The 20,498-nt window shown below is 48.2% G+C and overlaps 1 protein-coding gene across 21 annotated transcripts in view; it reads left to right on the top strand.

The window, feature by feature from the left end:
* PLEKHA5 (pleckstrin homology domain containing A5) overlaps positions 1-15,471 on the top strand; it is a 249,250-nt gene extending 233,779 nt beyond the window's left edge. For 14 of the 21 annotated variants that reach the window (XM_077340114.1, XM_077340117.1, XM_077340124.1 and 11 more), the window contains 8 exons: positions 246-434; positions 1,032-1,152; positions 5,611-5,726; positions 6,875-7,084; positions 8,466-8,612; positions 10,277-10,395; positions 13,045-13,190; positions 14,484-15,471. In XM_077340114.1, coding sequence (XP_077196229.1) covers positions 246-434; positions 1,032-1,152; positions 5,611-5,726; positions 6,875-7,084; positions 8,466-8,612; positions 10,277-10,395; positions 13,045-13,190; positions 14,484-14,518 — 1,083 coding nt within the window. In that variant the 3' untranslated portion in view covers positions 14,519-15,471. Of the gene's footprint in view, positions 1-245; positions 435-1,031; positions 1,153-5,610; positions 5,727-6,874; positions 7,085-8,465; positions 8,613-10,276; positions 10,396-13,044; positions 13,191-14,483 lie in introns of those variants that run through there. The other 7 variants (XM_077340121.1, XM_077340126.1, XM_077340130.1 and 4 more) reach the window with 2 other exon arrangements.
* Positions 15,472-20,498: the final 5,027 nt, after the last annotated feature.

Genomic DNA, 20,498 nt, shown 5'->3' on the forward strand with positions numbered 1-20,498 from the left:
GAGGGATCGGGGAGGGAGCCGTTGCATCTCAAGTAGGCATTTGAAGTGGGGAAAACCTCAATGTTGTGTCTTGGTGGGAGGGGGCGTTGTCTTCAGTCCGTTCCTCTCGAGAGCCGTCGCGTCCTGCGAATGATCCGAGCTGCGGAATATTTGGGGGCAAGGAAGAAAAAAAAGTTATATGACTTTTTTTTTTTTTTGTAACCGAGAAACGCCTCTAAATAAGGTGACTGTTCTGCAATCTTTAGGAAGAGGAAGTAGTCCCACCTCGTCCTCCACTCCCTCGGTCCTATGACTTTGCAGAGCATCCTCCTATTATCCCCCCTCTGCCCAGTGATAGCAGCTCCTTGCTCTGTTATAGCAGGGGCCCAGTACATCTGCCCGAAGAGAGGAAGATCCACCAAGTGCAAGGATACCAAAGAAACGGAGCTCACTGCGTAAGTGGCCGCTCACCGCCACGCAGCCCATCCGGCATCTCCCCTCCTACCCATTTCCCCGCCCCCTCCGCCGCACAGTGGTCATTTTATGTTGACATCCAGCTGTTTCGACATTGCGACATCCCTCTTTTTTCTTAAGCCTGATTTGCATCATTCCCAGCTGCATTTCCTCCCCTGCATTGGCTGGTTTTGTGTTTTCATCCGCATCCAGTAAAGCACTCCCAAAGACTCGGGCAGCTCATGTTGTGTGTTGCGTTCAAGCTGCAGCTTTGAAATCTGACTTCATCACTGTATTTGATACATTTTTTTTAAAGCCCGTTTGAAGTAACTTTCAAAATTATTGTTGTTATTCCTACGGCACCTGCAATGCTCGTGGCGCTGCGAGAGAACCGTAAATTGGGGGGGGGGGGGGGGGGGAGACGGCAAAAAGCAAAATGTACGCAGAACGTAAGCCCCCCGTGAATTTTTCTTGAGGGTGCTTTCAAAACGTCATTTTTTGTCGTGTACCACGGGCAGCCATGCTACTGTTGAATTCTGGCACACCTAATGGAAAGGGATTTTTGTTTTTAATTTTTCTCTACTCGTCTCGATTTCCAGGGTCCAGATTACAGACTTTATAAAAGTGAGCCTGAACTAACAACCGTGGCGGAGGTCGACGAATCAAACGGGGAGGACAAAGGAGAGCCGATTTCTGAGTCAGAAACTTCTACGACAAAAGGTTACGGACAAATGTCGATTTGCCCCAAAACTTGCTGTTGAGTTATTTTCCCTGTGCGGAATGCAGTATTCCATGGCCATGCTGAAGAAGCAACACCTTGTATGATTGTTTTACAGATATCGTAGTAGTTGTTTGATCACAAAGGAAAGGGTACAGTAAATTTAAGTATCATGATGGGTCTTCCAAGGGCTTTCTGCCAGTCCACGGGCTTAGGGGAAAAGCAATCGAAGATGATGCTGAATATCGACCTGGAAATTCATATTGACAACGTGTCTAATCACATACATCATGATGTGTGCAAACTACACATTCAGGCGGTTGGTCACTTTCTGTCCTTGCCCTTGAACATTGAATGAATCTGTTTTCATCCAGCTCCCTGAATTACATTGCCAGAATATGGCAGGAATCCCATGAGGAGAAGATGGGTCTCTTTTTGCAAACTCGCAATTTTACATCTTAAGTTGTCTTTTGTTTGGAGAGTGTTGTTAATTCTGGAATTACTAGCAATACGTACCTTAACCCATCTTTGCTGCATTCCATTTCTTCTTGCTTCCGCTTTTTTTCTGCAACTGTTTTTAAACAGAGGCTGGGTAGCCATCTGGCAGAGAGGCTGATTCTGTGAAGGTTCAAGGGGGTGGCAGGTTACAGTAGAGGAGCGATAGGGTTGTGAGTGTCCTGCATAGTGCAGGGGGTTGGACTAGATGACCCAGGAGGTACCTTCCAACTCTATGATTCTAAATTCCATCTAAACATCCGGAAGAAGTTCCTGACAGTTAGAGTGGTTCCTCAGTGGAACAGATTTCCTTGGGAGGTGATGGGCTCTCCATCTTTGGAGACTTTTAAACAGAGGCTGGATAGCCATCGGACGGAGAGGCTGATTCTGTGAGGGCTCAAGGGGGTGGAAGGTTAGAGTGGATGAGCGATAGGGATGTGAGTGTCCTGCATAGTGCAGGGGGTTGGACTAGATGACCCAGGAGGTACCTTCCAACTCTATGATTCTAAATTCCATCTAAACATCCGGAAGAAGTTCCTGACAGTTAGAGTGGTTCCTCAGTGGAACAGATTTCCTTGGGAGGTGATGGGCTCTCCATCTTTGGAGACTTTTAAACAGAGGCTGGATAGCCATCGGACGGAGAGGCTGATTCTGTGAGGGCTCAAGGGGGTGGAAGGTTAGAGTGGATGAGCGATAGGGATGTGAGTGTCCTGCATAGTGCAGGGGGTTGGACTAGATGACCCAGGAGGTCTCTTCCAACTCTATGATTCTATGTTGGGTAGTAAGTGTGCATTTAATACCTTAATAAGGATGAGCACATGGATATAACCATACCAAATATATAACCCGAAAGTATCTTATTGATGTTTTTCTGGATATATTCCTCCCCCACCCCAAAGAAAAATATCCGGGATTTCAAGGGATCGTGAAAAATCCCAGAAATATTCAGGTTTAACTGGAAATATCAGGAACTAATGTTTATACTCTCTTTAGTGTTTGTACTCTCTCTGTGTGGAAATAGGATGGAAGTGCTCAGCCAAGTACCACATGGCAGGGAGGAATGGGGAGCTTGGCTGAGGGGCCAGAGTCAGGAGTGGGCCAGGGATGCATATTTTCCCCCTGCCAGTCACTCCTGCACATCCTTCTCTCATTTTTCCAAAATGGAAGCTTCTCTTTTTTCCCTAAAAAAAAAATGAATTTTAGAATCATGGAGTCGAAAGGGGCTATACAGATCATCTAGTCCAACCCCCTGCCCAATGCAGGATCAGCCTACAGCAGTGGTTCTCAACCTTCCTAATGCCATGACCCCCCTTTGGGTAGCCGAGGCCGTGGCGTAGGGGTGACCACGGGGCGGCGGCCTCGGCAACCCCTGGGAAAAGGGTTGATCGACCCCCAAAGGGGTCACGACCCCCAGGTTGAGAACCGCTGGCCTAGAGCATCCATGAGAAACCTCCATCCAGCCGCTGCTTCAAGACCACCAGTGAATGTTTCAGCATCACCGAAGTTGGACATTCAATTCATCTAGAACTTTATTTGCTCCTTCTTGCCGTCTTGTGGCAGATAGTACGTTTAAAATGCCCTTCTGTGTGCTTGTGCGTGTATGTGTGTACGCACATGCGTAACATTCCAAGGAACAGTGAATTCTGCTCGTCGTGTGTGCGCACACCCAACATTCTCGGTTTGAAAGCACAGTTTTGCACGGATGCTACGAGAATCATTCCGGCCTTGATTAAGCGTACGGAGGGGGAAGCTTACGGTGTTATTTGAAAAGATAAATCTCCTTTGTGTGAGAACTCCACTAAAACAGATGCATTAGAGCTGCCTTTCCCGTTGGTCTCCGGGGCCCAGTCTGTCCGTGTCGTTTGCATAAGTGGAATGAATTCGCTCACGGGTGCAGCCTTTCCGTCCGTATTGCTCCAGCGGGCCAAGCCGCAGTGCCTGAACTCCTCTTGCCCATGCTGGTGATTTACTTTTCATCTTGCACATTTAAGCTCTTAAAGTTAGAATGAGATATTCAGTCCGCTAAAGTGCTGTAGCTCCACACACACAGAGACACTCTGTACGGAAACTGCTGGTAGAACGGATTCTGCTTCTAAACCAGTTTAACAGCACGTACATTTGGAGAAATTTAGTGGTGACCAAAGTTGTCTAGTGGTAGGAACGAGCAGAAGAAGGAGAAGAAGAAGAATTGGTTCTTATATGCCGCCTTTCTCTATCCAAAGGAGTCTCAAAGCGGCTTACATTCGCCTTCCCTTTCCTCTCCCCACAACAGACACCCTGTGAGGGAGGGGAGGCTGAGAGAGCCCTGATATTACTGAAGAAGAAGAGTTGGTTCTTATATGCCGCTTTTCTCTACCTGAAGGAGTCTCAAAGTGTCTTACAGTCGCCATCCCTTCCCTCTCCCCACAACGGGTACCCTGTGAGGGAGGCGAGGCTGAGAGAGCCCTGAGATTACTGAAGAAGAAGAAGAGTTGGTTCTTATATGCCGCTTTTCTCTCCCAGAAGGAGTCTCAAATGGGCTTACAGTCGCCTTCCCTTTCCTCTCCCCACAACAGACATCCTGTGGGGTGGGTGAGTCTGAGAGAGCCTTGATATCACTGCCCGATCAGAACAGTTTTATCGGTGTCATGGCAAGCCCAAGGTCACCCAGCTGGCTGCATGTGGGGAGTGCAGAATCGAACCCGACATGCCAGATTAGAAGTCCACACTCATAACCACTACACCAAACTGGCTCTCAGAAATTGCAGAATCCATTTTGTCAGGGGCTGCCATCAAGCATTTATCAAATCTACACACATTATTCCAGGGATGCCGTTGAGGGTGCTTCACCTGTAGGATGCTTCACCTGCTACAGTGGCACATGAAAGCAGGAAGGTTCCTTAGACCAAGTCAGATCCTTGGTCCCTCATGGTCAGTATCGTCTACTGAAACTGGCAGCAGCTTTCCAGGATCAAGGGCAGAGGTCTTCCATATCATCTATTAGAATCATAGAATCATAGAGTCGGAGGGAACCTCCTGGGTCATCTAGTCCAACCCCTTGCACTATGCAGGACACTCACCATCCTATCACTCATCCACTGTAACCTGCCACCCCCTTGAGCCTTCACAGAATTGGCCTCCGTCAGATGGCTCCTCCAGCCTCCGTTTAAAAATCTCCCAAAGATGGAGAACCCACCACCTCCCGAGGAAGCCTGTTCCACTGAGAAACTGCTCTGACTGTCAGGAACTTCTTCCGGATGTTTAGATGGAATTTATTTTGCATTAATTTTATCCCATTGGTTCTGGTCTGTCCCTCTGGGGCAAGAGAGATCAACTCTGCCCCATCCTCTACATGGCAGCCTTTTAAATACTTGAAGATGGTTATCAGATCCCCTCTCAGTCGTCTCCTCTCCAGGCTAAATAGACCAAGCTCTCCCAACCTTTTCTCATACATCTTGGTCTCCAAACCCCTCACCATCTTTGTTGCCCTCCTCTGGACACGCTCCAGTTCGTCTACTGCCAGGTCCTTCTAGCTGGAAATGCCACAAATTTAACCTGCATGCCAGTTGCCAAGCCACAGTGAGTGAGAGAGAGAGAGAGAGAGAGAGATTTAAATTGAATGCATTGAATGGTTTTCCTTTCCCTTTAGAGGTTTGGGGAATGCAAACATCACTTATGAACACTTCTCCTATGTAGAACAGGATGATAAAAGATTGGACCGAGGGCTGCCAGCATCCAAGAGTACTTAGCATCGTGGATCCCCCAAAGAGAAGCACTTGGCAGTAGAAAGCCATCCGTTTAAAATCATGGCTTATTGATCGGCAATAGCTTTTACCTTAATAGAAGTATTTTACGCTCCCTGCTTCGATAGGGCATTCTAAATAAGTGCCGGAGTCCAATAACTGCAAGCTGAACATGTCTTTTACATTCACGGCACATAGAGTTGTGCGTGCCGAGCACCGAACGGCCCTTGTCTCTCTCTGCAGGCTCCCATTTTCCGATCGGAGTGGTGCCTCCCAGAACGAAGTCTCCGACTCCGGAATCTTCCACCATCGCCTCTTATGTGACTCTCAGAAAAACGAAGAAGATAGACCTCAGAACGGTACGTTAGGCTCGTAACGGTTCATTTCCTCCCTCTCTTTCGGGCTCCATGCGGTCTCCGTAGATTGCACCAGGCGCAGGAACATGAAAGCATTCTTTGGCAAAATGTGCATTAAAATGTGCGGGACGACCCTCCCCAAGATCCTTGGCCAACCTTGGCTCTTTGTGGCTTGTTTCTACATGTATGTTTGGAACAGTGAAGAATAAATGAAGACAAGTGGTGGAAAAAGGAGAGCCCATTCTCTTTGGACAAAACCTTTGAGCCCCTTTTAGCCACCATGAGTAGAACTGTATTGGTACAATGCAAGATAGCAGGATTGGCCAATCTGTGGTTCTCGAAATGCTCATAGACTACAATGGCCATGAGCCCCTGCAAGCTCGTGCTAGCAGGGGCTCATGGTCATTGTAGTCCATAGACATCTCGAGAGCCACAGTCCGGCCACCCCTACCATATAGCACTTATTCGTGTTGTAGTTTTATTTTGCCTAAGTCATTTGTTTCCCTTTGGATACTTGTGTCTCTTTTTATGGGCTGCTTTGTGGAAAGAAGTCCTGGATGTAAATTAATTACATTTGATAGGGCTTTTCATTACTAGATTGCAAATGTGCGGAATGGAACCAGCTTTCCTCCCCCTCATCTCCCCAAACTGTTCAGTGCCTCGTCAGTAGCTGGGATATGAATGAGTTAGTTCCACATCTGGACAGTGGCTGCCTTTAAGTTCTTCACATAGGCCAGCCAGTGTTTCTCCGGTGGCTGCAGAAGCATCTGGGGGATGTAACAGCACAGGGAGTGGCAGGAAATAAATCTAATATAGAATAATAATAATAATAATGGTGATGATGACAACGACCCGCCCTCCCTCCCAAAATGGCCAATGATGGGCCTGGATCCGGGGAAGGGGTGGGGCCCTGAGTAAGCATCCCCACAGCCATGTGCCCCAACCATATTTCTGCAAGATCACACCAATTCTGGGCTTTCTCGAAGCCTGAACATTGTTTCAGGGGTTTCTCAATGGTTAAAAAGTTCAGAAAGCCTCGTCTAGGGGATCTGGAACAGCAGAATCGCCCAAAGAGGACAGCCGAGGGGTGCGTGAGGCTTGGGGCGGGGGGAGTGCTTTCTTTTTGACCACCTCCTCTCTTTCCTTTCAAGGAAAGGCCGAGAAGCGCAGTGGAACAGCTGTGCTTGGCAGAGAGCGTCCGCCCCCGGATGACTGTGGAGGAGCAGATGGAGAGAATAAAGAGGCACCAACAGGCTTGTCTGAGAGAGAAGAAAAAGGGGCTGAACCTTCTCGGAACTTCCGATCCGTCCCCTTTGCAAAGTCCGTCCCTTGCCCGAGAGAGTCCTTTAAAGTTGTCTCAGGTACGGCCACCGGTGCAGTCTCTTTGAGCAGCACGTTCTTAGGAGAAACCTGCATCGGACACAAGTTGAGGCTGAGCAGCACGTTCTGTGCCATGCATTCCTGGGGATTTGGGGGGGGGGGGGACGTGATGCACAAGAATCGTGGAGAAAGGAATGCAAATAAATTGAAACTGGAAGGGGGCGTCTTGTGCACAAGCTAGAAAGGAAGGCTCTCCTCTTCCACAAAGTGGAAGTGTCTTTTGGAGTGGAAGAGCATACCTGTAGCTACAAGAGGTTGTCATTTGGAGGAGGGCAGGATGCTGTTCCCGTTGGCTGCAGAGGAGAGGACGTGCAGTAATGGGTTTAAACTACAACGATATAGGCTAGATATCAGGAAAAGTTTTTCACAGTCAGAGTAGTTCAGCAGTGGAATAGGCTACCTAAGGAGGTGGTGAGCTCCCCCTCACTGGCAATCTTCAAGCAAAGGTTGGATGCACACTTTTCTTGGATGCTTTAGGATGCTTTGGGCTGATCCTGCGTTGAGCAGGGGGTTGGACTAGATGGCCTGTGTGGCCCCTTCCAACTCTATGATTCTATGATTCTAAGACTGATTGCTGGAGGACAGGTCTTATCAGGGGGCTACTAGTCGTGGTGACGAAAGGGAACCTCTGCATTCAGAGGCCTCTCGATTCCGGAGCCAGGACACAACTTCAGGGGAAGGCCTTGGCCTCTGTGCCCTGTCGTTCAAAGGTCACCCCCCCTCCCCATGGCTTTTTCAGCTTTGGTTTGATTGTTCTATAAAGTCTAATATTGGCCTCCATTTTCTTCTAAATGCCAATGTTGATTTGTTGTGCATTAAAGACATAAGTTTCGCCATTGTCCCGTATTCCGTCAATGTATGGAACTAATCCATTATATGTAGCGATGAATCTTTTTTCCATCATGAGGCGTAAAGGATGCTGGCAGCTACAACCATATATTTTACACATTTTCTTTACACGTTTTAACATTACCTGGTACCAGAGGATATTTAACCTCTTTTGAAACAGAGTCTGACTTTATAATGGTACAGCCAGCTCACAGTATCATAGAGTTGGAAGGGTCCTCCAGGATCATCTAGCCCAACCCCCTCCAGAATGCAGGAAATTCACAACTACCTGCTCACCCACAGTGACCACAATTCCATGCCCAGATGATGCCTCCCCCCCCAAAAAAAAAAGCCCAGAATCCCTGGCCAGTCTGTCCAGGAAGAAAATCACCTCCTGTTCCCAAACTGGTGATTGGCATTTCCCTGGGCATGCAAGAAAGGGCCACAAGAGCCAAGCACCGACACAGACCCTTCTGCCCACCCACTCACCATCTGTTTTCTGCATGTTCACAATCTGTCCGCCTTGTTCTGCAGAACCAAAGGAAGGATGACTTCATGAGGGTGACCAAGGAGCTAGAGAATGCCATCAAAATGAACGACATGAGCCCAAGCCATCAAAATTGTACAGACATACCTTGGCCAAAAGAGGATGATTGTGCAGAGCAGCGTAATATTACACAGGTGCGTCTTTCTTCTTGTCCTGGGCAAAAAATCAGAAAACCAGGTGCAGGGGGGTGGGTGGAGACTGACACCTGAGAATTAGATCCTGTGGTTCTGATCCATCAACAGCCCTTTTGGATAAGTCTCTTGAAGAGCCAGTGGAGTGGAGTTGAAGGACTCAGTCCCAGAAATAGACCATGCTGATTGGGGAGTTCATCTGTACAGTTTCGGAAATCTGCTCGTAATCCCTCTGCTGTACAGAGACTTTCTTCCTAGGAAGAGATCTTTCAAGAGAATGAATATTCCTTTCTACTTAGCATTCAGGCTAGTCAGGATGAATTGGAAGCCAAGGTTCAGCTAAACTACTTGGGAATGGTCAGCCTGGAGAAGAGGCAGTTGAGAGGGGACATGGTTGCTCAGTAGTTGAAAGGTTGACACTTGGAGGAGGGCAGGGGATGGTTCTTGTTGGTAGCAGAGGACCCACAGTAATGGCTTGAATCTACGTGTAGAACAATACCAGATAGATATCGGGCAGGGGGAGGGGGGTGATCGCAGTCAGAGTAGTTCAGCAGTGGAGTCGGCTGCCTAAGGAGGTGGTGGGCTCCTCCTCACTGGCAGTCTTCAAGCAGCGGCTGAACAGATCCTTATACTGGATGCTTGAGGCTGATCCTGCCTTGAGCAAGGAGTTGGACAAGATGGCCTGGAGGACCCCTTCCAAATCTATAGCTCTATGATTCTAAGTCTGCAATTCTCCAGACCCAGAGCCTTCTCTTTAAATTCCATTTATTTTATTCATTTTTTTTAAATAACTACATTTGAAATAAATAAATGCATTTATTTTAACATTTATTACCCACCTTTCTACCTGATAGGAACTCAAGGCAGCTCACAATGCAAGCAACTACAGACACAGTAAAATACATACATATACCTAAATGGTGTTTTCCTCGGCCTGGATGGCCAAGGCTAGCCCAGTCTTGTCAAGATCTCAGGAGATAAGCAGGGTCAGTCCTGGTTAGTGTTTTCGTGGGAAATAGGATTATCAGGTGGGAGACCTACCAAGGGAAAATGGAAGGCTGAGGGCATGTCACTGATGTTGCGCAGGAAGTGATGTCACCCCTCCAGCAATTCCCAGGCTTTTACCATAGAGTTTTTGCCAGAGCGTCAGCTGGGAATCACTGGTGTGATGGCGTCACTTCCTGTATGATGCTGGCAACATTGCCTAGGCCAGGGGTAGTCAACCTGTGGTCCTCCAGATGTTCATGGACTACAATTCCCTGCCAATGAGCCCCTGCCAGTAAATGCTGGCAGGGGCTCATGGGAATTATAGTTCATGAACATCTGGAGGATCGCAGGTTGACTACCCCTAGCCTAGGCCATCTTTCTACTGGTAAGTCCCCCAACCAGCCAGCTGATTGGCAGCTGGGGGGTAGAACCTGGCAGTGGGGACCCCCACCTCCATTGGGGGGGGGGGTCTGGCAACCACCAAGGAAGTCCAGGGCTCCTACATGGAGGCAGAACACCTCGGCTGGTCTCTTTCCTTGAAAACCCTGCGAGGTCACCGTAAGTCAGCAGAATGCCACTTTCCTACCCACAAATGGTGTTTTAAATAACGAATGAGGACGAAAGCGCCGTGACTGAAAAGTCCCCTGGACAATGAAATATAATTTTTCATCCTCTCCCAGTTACCAAAAAGCGATAGTCTCCTATCATCGGACGGGTCTTCTGTGTCAAAGGAAGAGAATCCTGAAGAGGCTGCAGAAAAACCCAGAGAACTAGAAGAGATACAAGATTATGAAGCCAGGTAAAGAAAATCTAACCTCTTCTCAATGACATTTTCACATGCAATTACAGGGGATTGTCCGGTACCTCCTGCATCCTTATTTATCCCGCACTGCACCCAACGCACACAAGCAGAAACCAATTCTGACCAGGCTCAAAAGGGGAAAAAAATCCACATGCATTCATTTAATTACTGAAGAAATTATGGGAAAGGCCTTTGTGACATGCTTGGAAAGCCTCATTTTGACTCATCGGAGGTTACTGGCAGCTTGCGGGTTGGGGGCAATCAGCTTTCTGTCTCAGAAAAGAAGCCACTGGGCTAATCTGCTTAAAAATAAAGACCTTGTAGGAGAAGTCCTGTCTCAGGCATCCCCAAGGTGGTGTCCACCAGGTGTTTTCAGAAAGTGGGCGTGGCCAGCTTCTAATTGGCTGATTTTTTTTTGGGGGGGGGGTTATGGTGCTTTGAGAACAGCTGCCAGCCCAGCAGAAGGCTCTTCACTGAGTGACTAAGGCAAGCTGTGTGCATATACAAGAAAAGATTTCAAAGCAGTACGTTCATTTTAAAAGGCATCCCGTTTCAGAGCTTCTGCCTGAAATGCTGAAGAGTGATTTTGCCGCAGTTATGCATAACCTCGCTCCCTGACATTCGAGGGCCGGTTACGTCCTCCATCTGTTATGGTTTTCCGAAGGTGCCCATAGACCCAGGAAGCTTGGGGGACCCCTGTCCTATGCGCTGTCAGTGACCTGCTGAGGAAGACGAAAGCTGAAGCAAATCCACCGTCCTTTAAGGCAGGGGTAGTCAAACTGTGGTCCTTAAGATGTCAATGGACTACAGTTCCCATGAGCCCCCGCCAGCATTTGCTGGCAGGGGCTCCTGGGAATTGTAGTCCATGAACATCTGGAGGGAATTGTAGTCCATGAACATCTGGAGGGAATTGTAGTCCATGAACATGGGAATTGTAGTCCATGAACATCTGGAGGGAATTGTAGTCCATGAACATGGGAATTGTAGTCCATGAACATCTGGAGGACCACAGGTTGATTACCCCTCCTTTAAGGAATTTCGTGTGTGCCTGTTCAGGATGGTTTGACTTGTTTGCCATTTCTCAATGGATAGAACGGGCTCCTACAGTCTGTTCAGAACTGGTTGACCTTCATAGCAGCTAATGCAGGCTTTTTCAACCAGGGTTTCATGAAGCCCTAGGGTGATATGACCATATATGATTATTTCCCACCCACCCCCCAAAAATGGCCAGCAATGGGCTCAGGTGGGCATGTCCCCAGCTCTGCTTCCCAACCATATTCTGCCTGAACTTCTGGGATTTCTCGCAGCCTGAAGAATATTTCAGGGATTCTCAGTGGCAAAGAAGTTACGAAAGGCAGAATTAATGAATAAACATGATTGGTTCATGTTCTGTTTTTAAATCTGACACTTTTGTGTTTTCTCGATATGTGAACCATCTCTTCTGTCTATTTGCTGTCCTTTAAAATACATTTTCCCTTCCTGCCCCAAACCTTATCTTGTTGTTTGAATAGAAATCAATTGCTCTTTAGGATGTTTTTATATGGAGATTATATTCGAGGGAAAACATTAAGTTTTGTTTGTGTGCCTTAGCTGATTAACCTTTAATGTGTATTTAGATGTTTGTTAGTTTTTTTAATCTTAGTGAAAGTTTGATCGAATACAGACCATTTACCCAGTACGTTAAAATGGTAGCTGAAATTCAGAAGTTTCTTTAAGAAAGCAAATAATAAAACTGTTAAACTCATTCCACTACTGATAAAAAAACAAGGCTAGAATCAAAGAACTTCAGGCACAACACAATTTTCCATGAGCATTCTGCCCCTACCTCTACTGCGAATACAGCTCCAGAGACACCCTGATCTTCTAAAGTAGCTGAGAAGGGAAGGACAAGATTTGCAGCTAAGAGATTCTCGTTTTCCTCGCCCATCTGTCCCTGCTGCTTTAGGGGAGGGTCCCTTCCTCACGTTTTGCTCCCTCTGGTGGTTGGTTTGCCTTTTGTCCAGCATATAAAATCTGCGTGGAGATTTGCCGGACATAAAGGGATGTAATTTTGAATCGGTCGCTAATCAAGCAAAACAAACGCGGAGCAGAAAAATGCCAACAACAACAAAAGCAACAGGAATTCACCAGCAAGGGAAATGAGCACACGGGAAACGAAGGGGGCCTGAAAAGGCTCTGGTATATTTCCAATCTTCTGGATTCTGACCCAGTCTCTCAGCGACGCAGAATCCGGTCCGTTTACGTGCCGTGCAACAGCTCCAGCAAGGAACCATTATCAGAATGAATGGATCCTCTGACCTTCTCCTACACATGGGAAATTTCAAGGCACAGGAAGAATAATTTACAGTCCAGCTCTCTTAAAGCACTCTGCTTTAGTCCGTATAAACAAAAGAAGACTTGTTGGGCCAGAACTCCCAAGAATTCACTTTTAATATAAGGATGCAGGGGAGGGGCAATTGGGGAAGGGTGCTTTTCAAAAAGGCTTAGGAATCAAGTTTTGTTTGTTGTTTTTACATGCTCCGATACCTCTGATATGTCTCCGTTAGCGGCAGGGGTGTGTGGGCGTTAGCCTTTTATTGAAGGTGTGTGCTATATCAGTGGACCTCATTACAAGTGGAAAGAAACTTGGTTCTCTCCTCTCCCCAGCCCAAAGGACGAGGCCCCCATTGCAAACCACAAACCGGAAAGCAGCACCGAAGAGAGCGAAGAAACCAGCCTTCAAGAGCAGGAGGATCCTCTCTCTCCCTTCGAGATGCCAGCGCAGACGTCAAGAGGAAGCTCCGCGGCTGCAGGTTTGTGCTAAGCCATCCGGCACAGGCAGGTGTCGCCATCCATTAAAATTTCTTTTGAATTAATTTCATCCCATTCGTTCTGGTCTGTCCCTCTGGGGCAAGAGAGGACAATTTTGCTCCATCCTCCATACGGCACCCTTTTAAATACTTGAAGATGGTTATCAGATCTCCTCTCAGTCATCTCCTCTCCACGCTAAGCAGACCAAGTTCCCCCAACTGTTCTTCATACATCTTGGTCTCCAAACCCCTCACCATCTTTGTTGCCCTCCTCTGGACACGCTCCAGTCAAAATCCCTCTTCCACTTTGGTGCCCAAAACTGAACACAGTGCTCCAAGTGAGGCCGAACCAGAGCAGAGTAAAGCGGTACCATCACCTGCCGTGATCTGGACACGATACTCTGTTTGGTACAGCCCAAAATCCCATTTGCCTGCCCAAAGGAGTCTCAAAGCGGCTTCCATTCGCCTTCCCTTTCCTCTCCCCACAGCAGACACCCTGTGAGGTGGGTGAGGCTGAGAGAGCCCTGATATTACTGAAGAAGAAGAAGAGTTGGTTCTTATATGCTGCTTTTCTCTACCCGAAGGAGTCTCAAAGCGGCTTCCATTCGCCTTCCCATTCCTCTCCCCACAACAGACACCCTGTGAGGGAGGTGAGGCTGAGAGAGCCCTGATATTACTGAAGAAGAAGAAGAGTTGGTTCTTATATGCTGCTTTTCTCTACCCGAAGGAGTCTCAAAGCGGCTTCCATTTGCCTTCCTTTTCCTCTCCCCACAACAGACACCCTGTGAGGGAGGTGAGGCTGAGAGAGCCCTGATATTACTGAAGAAGAAGAAGAGTTGGTTCTTATATGCTGCTTTTCTCTACCCGAAGGAGTCTCAAAGCGGCTTCCATTTGCCTTCCTTTTCCTCTCCCCACAACAGACACCCTGTGAGGGAGGTGAGGCTGAGAGAGCCCTGATATTACTGAAGAAGAAGAAGAGTTGGTTCTTATATGCTGCTTTTCTCTACCCGAAGGAGTCTCAAAGCGGCTTCTATTCGCCTTCCCATTCCTCTCCCCACAACAGACACCCTGTGAGGTGGGTGAGGCTGAGAGAGCCCTGATATTCCTGCTTGGTCAGAACAGCTTTATCAGTGTTGTGGCGAGCCCAAGATCACCCAGCTGGCTACATGTGGAGGAGCAGGGAATCAAGCCAGCTCTCCAGATTAGAAGTCTGCACTCCTAAGCACTACACCAAGCTTAAGACATATGTTTAGGCTAGACCGCAACTTTTCATTTTCTGTCTTTTTCTTCCCCCAGCTCTCCCAGCTTCCGCCGAGACGATCCACGGCTGACGGACCAAACGGACCCAGTGTAAAGAAAGAGAAGACAGTGTACAGTCAATTTTACGAAATCTATGAAATTCATAGTTCTGACGCCTCTGGCCACAGAGCGTCGTTTTATCACTTCATGGAAAATGTTTATTCCAAGAGAGCTTTAAAACGCCCCCCACCCCCACCCTGCCCCCCAGGTACCTTCAGCAAATTGGAGATTGTCCTTCTGATGTCAGCTGCTGCTATAATTTCCATTCACGTCATTCTGGATTCTTAAAAAAAAAACAAAAAAAAAACCACGCGGCCTACAATCAGAACTTCGGCGGGTGGGATTTCCACCCCCTGCAGCTCAATGTGTTTGTTTCTTAATCAGGAATTCGGTTTACGTTGGAATTCTCGCTCCCTTTTGAAACCTTCGCTTCTTGATTGCTTTGACGGGTCACCGCTCGAAACCTCATTGGATGCTTTTTTAAAAAAAAAAACACGGATCATGTATTGTTTTCACGTCCTCCCCCCCCCTTTATTTGTAAATGTTTTATTCTCTATTTAAAAACGTGCCATTTTTATTGCCGAGTTTAAAGGCGTGCCCTACTCTTCTGCTCTGTAATTATTTCTCGGTCAAGTTGCAGTGTCTGTTCCTGACATCTTGTCCTCCGCCTAGACACGAATGTTCGCGTTTCCTTCCTCCCCCCCCTTCTCTCTCTCTCTCTCTCTCTCTCAATAAAAGAATGAAGGGTAGGGATTTCAAGTTACTGGGCTCTTCCTCTGTTGGAATAGGGTGTGTACAGCAATAAGCAAGTTATTCAATTCCCCTGTTAGTTGATGTACAAATGTAATTATGTTCATTGTGTATATATTATGCAATGAGCACAGCCAATGTAAGTATAAAGGACACTTAACTACTGTTCAAATGCAAAATGTTCATATCTCCCATTTCTTTTATATCATGTTATAAATAAATGTGGATGTTCTTACGCAATTGGCACGGATGCTCTTTCAGTCGGCAACGGAAATACGCGTGGCCTCTTTGCAGAATGTGAGCGCGAACGTTCAGACGAGAGGACGGCACACGGGGCAGAGGGGCTGATGCGGGAGACTTATGTGCCTTGCAGTCTTGTCCAAGATTGATGGCCTCCAAAACAGCCTGCCTTGCTCAGGTCTTGCCAACAGAGGGCCGTGGCTTCCTTGATGGCGTCAACCCATCTTATGTTGGGTCTTCCGCTTTTCCTGCTCCCTACAACCTTTCCTAGCACAACTCTTGTCTTCCCCTGATTTGACCAAGTAGGCTCAGGTCATTTGAGTTTCTAGTGGGAGAGATCAGGCTTGATCTGATCTAGAACTTGTCTTTCGGGTAGCCCACGGTATCCATCAAACTCTCCTCCACCACCACATCACAAACAAGTCGTTCTTGTAAGCTTTTGTCCATCTTCCTCATCCTCACATAGCGATAGAGAATGCCATAATACGAAAGATCCCGATCGCAATCTCCGGTCACAGGTTGTTACCCTTAAGAATCAACTCTAGCTCCTCCGTGGCTGCCCATCCCAGTCTCAATCGCCTTCTGACTTCTTGGGCACCGTCTCCCTTTTGGCTGATGATTGAGCCAAGGAATAGAGTTCCTTGAACAATTGCCTTCTTCAGCACCAGCTTTGTTTGTTTGTTTGTTTTTTGCCTGCCACTCCCATACAATGGCTCGTGGCGGGTTACAATGTCCTCATTAGAAATCCCATTGAAACCCCCATTAAAAGGACAGAGTGATGGAATGCCATAAGCTAGGAGTAGCTGCTGTTATTACGACCTTATACTCTGTCTAAGAGACATATCTTTACTGATTATATGAAGTTTGTCTGAAACACTATTAATTTAATGTCCCTTGATCAAGCCAGTGGGCGAAACGCGTTGGGACTGCTTTGTAAAGGAATAATAGAAGATTCAAGACTCTACAGAAGTCTATTTTGGATATTGTGCTTGCCACCTTGGTATCCCAGTGCCTCTCTACTTGATTCCTGTGGCACGGAGCAGGCTTTGTGATAAAGCTGGACCTTTCTGCCCTGGGCCTGTATACCGCCATCTGCACATGGATTGTGGCATTTTCCCACGCTCCTCTGTTCTTGCAGCTTCTTCTGACTGTTGGTCACATACTTCCCGGGATTCTGGCATCCTTGGGGAAGAAGAAGAAGAGTTGGTTCTTATATGCCGCTTTTCCCTACCCGAAGGAGGCTCAAAGCAGCTTACAGTCGCCTTCCCATTCCTCTCCCCACAACAGACACCCTGTGGGGTGGGTGAGGCTGAGAGAGCGCTGATATCACTGCCCGGTCAGAATAGTTTTATCAGTGCCGTGGCGAGCCCAAGGTCACCCAGCTGGCTGCATGTGGGGGAGCGCAGAATCGAACCCGGCATGCCAGATTAGAAGTCTGCACTCCTAACCACTACACCAAACTGGCTCTCCAATTGTGCCGATCAAGAACCGAAGAACAATTGCTGAAGAACAATTGTGCCGATCAGGAACCTGTAGCAAAGAGAGCCAGTGGGGTGGAATTGCTTCTCCTCTTCCTTCTGCAAACGCCAAGTGTGATTTCACCCCTTCACTTGCATGCTGCTCCTCCAGGGGGCATCCTGTGACTTCGGGAATGATCTTTCCAGGTGTCAGAAGGAGCCAAGGGAATGTGGGGGAATTCTGTGTGCCTTCCATGTGTGGGTGGTTGGATCCAAGCCAGACTTCAGTTTCAAGGTCGCTTCTTTGCAAATTAATGCTGTGTAAATAACATCCTGATTTTCTTCCCACATGGGTTAGAATTATAACTCAGCTCTTCATTACGGCTGCCTGGAATTGTTCCCTGTGGAGGAGCTGGATTCAAATCCAGTAACATCTTACAGACTAGCAGGATTTTCAGGGTATGAGTTTTCAAGAGCCAAATCTTTCTCTGATATTTAAGGAAGGGAGTTTTAACTCTCAAAAGCTTACACCTTGGAAATCTAAGGAAAAGTGCCTGCACTCGAAAGCTCACGCCTTGAATCAATCTTTGTTGGTCTTAAAGGTGCTATTGGATTTTTGTTGTGCTACTTCAGACCAACATGGATAGATCCACATGAATCTATCCTGGAAATCTTGTTGTTGTTGTTACTATTAGTTTTATTCCCCACCACATCCGAATCAACTCATGGCGGGTTACAGAGTCTTATAAACCCCCCTCTTAAAATCCCCACTAAAAGACATAAAGAACCCCAACATGACGGAGAAACCCCCACCCAACTCCTACTACAAGAGAGGTGAGGAAGGAGGTTGACAATGTGCTACTCATACCCGGGGGGGGGCATTGATCTACCTCGCCGACCCCAGCCTCAACCATAGACCGGGCAGAAGAGCTCCATTTGTTGGTTTTAAGGCACTCCTGGACTCAAATCTCACTGTTCTATTGCAGACCGGAGTGGCTTCCCTTTGAAACTATCTTCCTGCAGAATGGTTAACCATCTCTGGATGGTTGACCCGTCATGTGTTTCCGGAATGCTTTTGTTCCTGCAAATCAGGCAGGCCCAATCCTTGTAAATTCTGAGTATTCACAGAATCACAGAGTTGGAAGGGACCATACAGGCCCATCTTGTCTAACCCCCTGCTCAACGCAGGATCAGCCCAAAGCATCCTAAAGCATTCTCCTCCTATGTTGAAACATGCTTGGGGATGTCCACCAGTATCTCTGCGTGAGCTTTTGGGTTTCATTGGCCAAATTTCTTCCCTGGGTGAATGTCTAAGTCAGGGGTGGGCACACTGCAGCCCTCCAGATGTCCATGGACTACAATTCCCATGAGCCCCTGCCAGAAAATGCTGACAGGGGCTCATGGGAACTGTACTCCATGGACATCTGGGGGCCGCAGTTTGCCCACCCCTGGTCTAAATAAAGGATTTCTCAGGAAGGAGTTTAGCCTTTCAAAGTTCAGTGTCCCAAGAACAACACAACAAGGCTTAAATCGAGGGATGACATGAGATGGTCAGTGATGAAATGGTCCAGATTCCATGTGAAGAGGTCAAGAGGATAACAAGGATTTGGTCAAGTGTAAGTCCGTCAGTAGGAGAGGGCCAGCAATAAAGCCGGTTGCGCAAAAAAAAATACAACTCTAGAACACTTGCTGGCAAGGACTGCCCAGAGACCATTGACCAGGTGGGACACACCTGCGCCACCCCACCCCCATCTCAGCCTGCAGGTTGCTCTTCATCTCCACCATCGCTGCTCATCTCCGGACTACAAAGTTCATCTCCCCAGCAAAAATGGCTGTTTCGGAGGGTGGCCTCTGCGGCCCTATACACTTTTGAGAGTCCACTGCCACATTGCAAGGAATATTTCCAACCCTGGGGTTGCCAGCAGTTAGGTTGAAGAGGAAAGCTCCGCCCCCTCACTTGTGCCCCTTGCAAAGGAATGCATGTGCGCACTCACAGACGCCCCTGCACCGCTCTTGGAAGAGGGGCAGTGATGGCAGCCCCTCAGGGTGACACTGACAGACAGAAACACGTCCCTCCCCTCAGCCAGTTGCAGTTAGAGGCTTCATTCACAGCAGGCCTGAAGGGAGGGAGTGGTTGCGGAATCCTGAGCTAGAGCCGCAATTGGTCCTGAGTGGGGGATATACGACCAATAGGGAAAATGGCGGTCCAATTTCATCAGCAGTTGCTGGGCGGGTCTCTTGGACCACAGGGCGTGCTGGTTAATGGGTGAGCCGTCCTTGATCACAACTTTTCTTTTATGTGTGACTAGGGGCAAAGCCCGTTGCCCCCAGGAGTACAACGGGCGTTAGTACATGCACCTGCACAGTGGCCTTTCTGGGTTCTGGCCCTCCTCTCCCGGCTCCCCGCTCAAGCGGTGAAGTGGTTAAAGACTTTAATCTGAAGAGCTGGGTTTGAGTCCTGACTCTGCCACCATATGCAGCCAGCTGGGTTGCCAAATTCCAGGTGGGGGCCTGGAAACCTTCAGAAAGATGAGAGAGAGAAAGACAGGATGAAAGAAAGAAACAGAAAAAGAGAGAGAAAAGGGGAGAAAAAAGGGGGGGTGAGAAGAAGGCAGCGGTTCTCCTGAAGAAAACAGCTGCTTTGGGGGGGGCACTGGCCCTTCTACCTCCACCTCCATACAACATTGTCTATATAGGTCACCACTGTCCCCACCTTCCCATCCAACCCCACATCTTCCAAAGGCCAGCTGGGCAGGCAGTGGAGGGGTGGGCTGCCACCTTCCCACCCACCCCCCACATCTTCCAAAGGCTGGGCCAGGCAGGGAAGGCCACAGGGGGGCTTGACTTCTTCCTGCCACTTCCTCTACCTCTACCCCTCATATTTTCCAAAGGATAGGCTGGGCAGGTAAGGCTGTGGGGGCGCTGCCTCCTTCCCATCCCCCCACATCTCCCAAGGGCCAGGCTGGGTGGGGAAGGTTGCTGGATCCTATCAGCCCCTCTGAGAAGACAGAGAGTGGGGGAAAAGCAAAGAGCGCTCTGATGGCCAGATGCAGGGCCATGGGGAGGTGTTGTGAGCTCAGGTCCCGTTAGGCAGGACTCCTCAGAGGAAAAGCCTTGTCAGGAGATCTCAGCTTCCCCTGAGCCTCAGCTGGGTGAGAGCTTAGCCCAGCCAGATGCACAACAGGCAGAGAGCTCTGACCAGGAGGGAATGGAGCTGCAGATAAACCAGGGTTTAGATTCCAAAGTTGTTACAGGAGCTCCTCATTCCTCTGCCCATCCTCCAGCTGCAGCTCCCTGCCTTGTCAGCCCACCCTGCTCACCTGAGCCAATTAAGCAATGGCAGCTATGTGCTGGAAGAGAGATCCATTCTAAAAGGCACCACACCATGTTATCAAGACAGATGCTACTGCAGAAAACTATGAGTCATCACACAGTGAGGACCGAGAGCCAGTTGACAGTCTATGTTAACTTGAGGCTGGGAGACTGGGGTAGTGGAACTGCTCTTTCTGCTGACTTGGACTTCCCGAACAAACCCTTGACTCACTGAACTGAATTAAGACACTCC

This window comes from Paroedura picta, chromosome 5 (assembly GCF_049243985.1).
Source record: "Paroedura picta isolate Pp20150507F chromosome 5, Ppicta_v3.0, whole genome shotgun sequence".
Classification (NCBI taxonomy): domain Eukaryota; kingdom Metazoa; phylum Chordata; class Lepidosauria; order Squamata; family Gekkonidae; genus Paroedura; species Paroedura picta.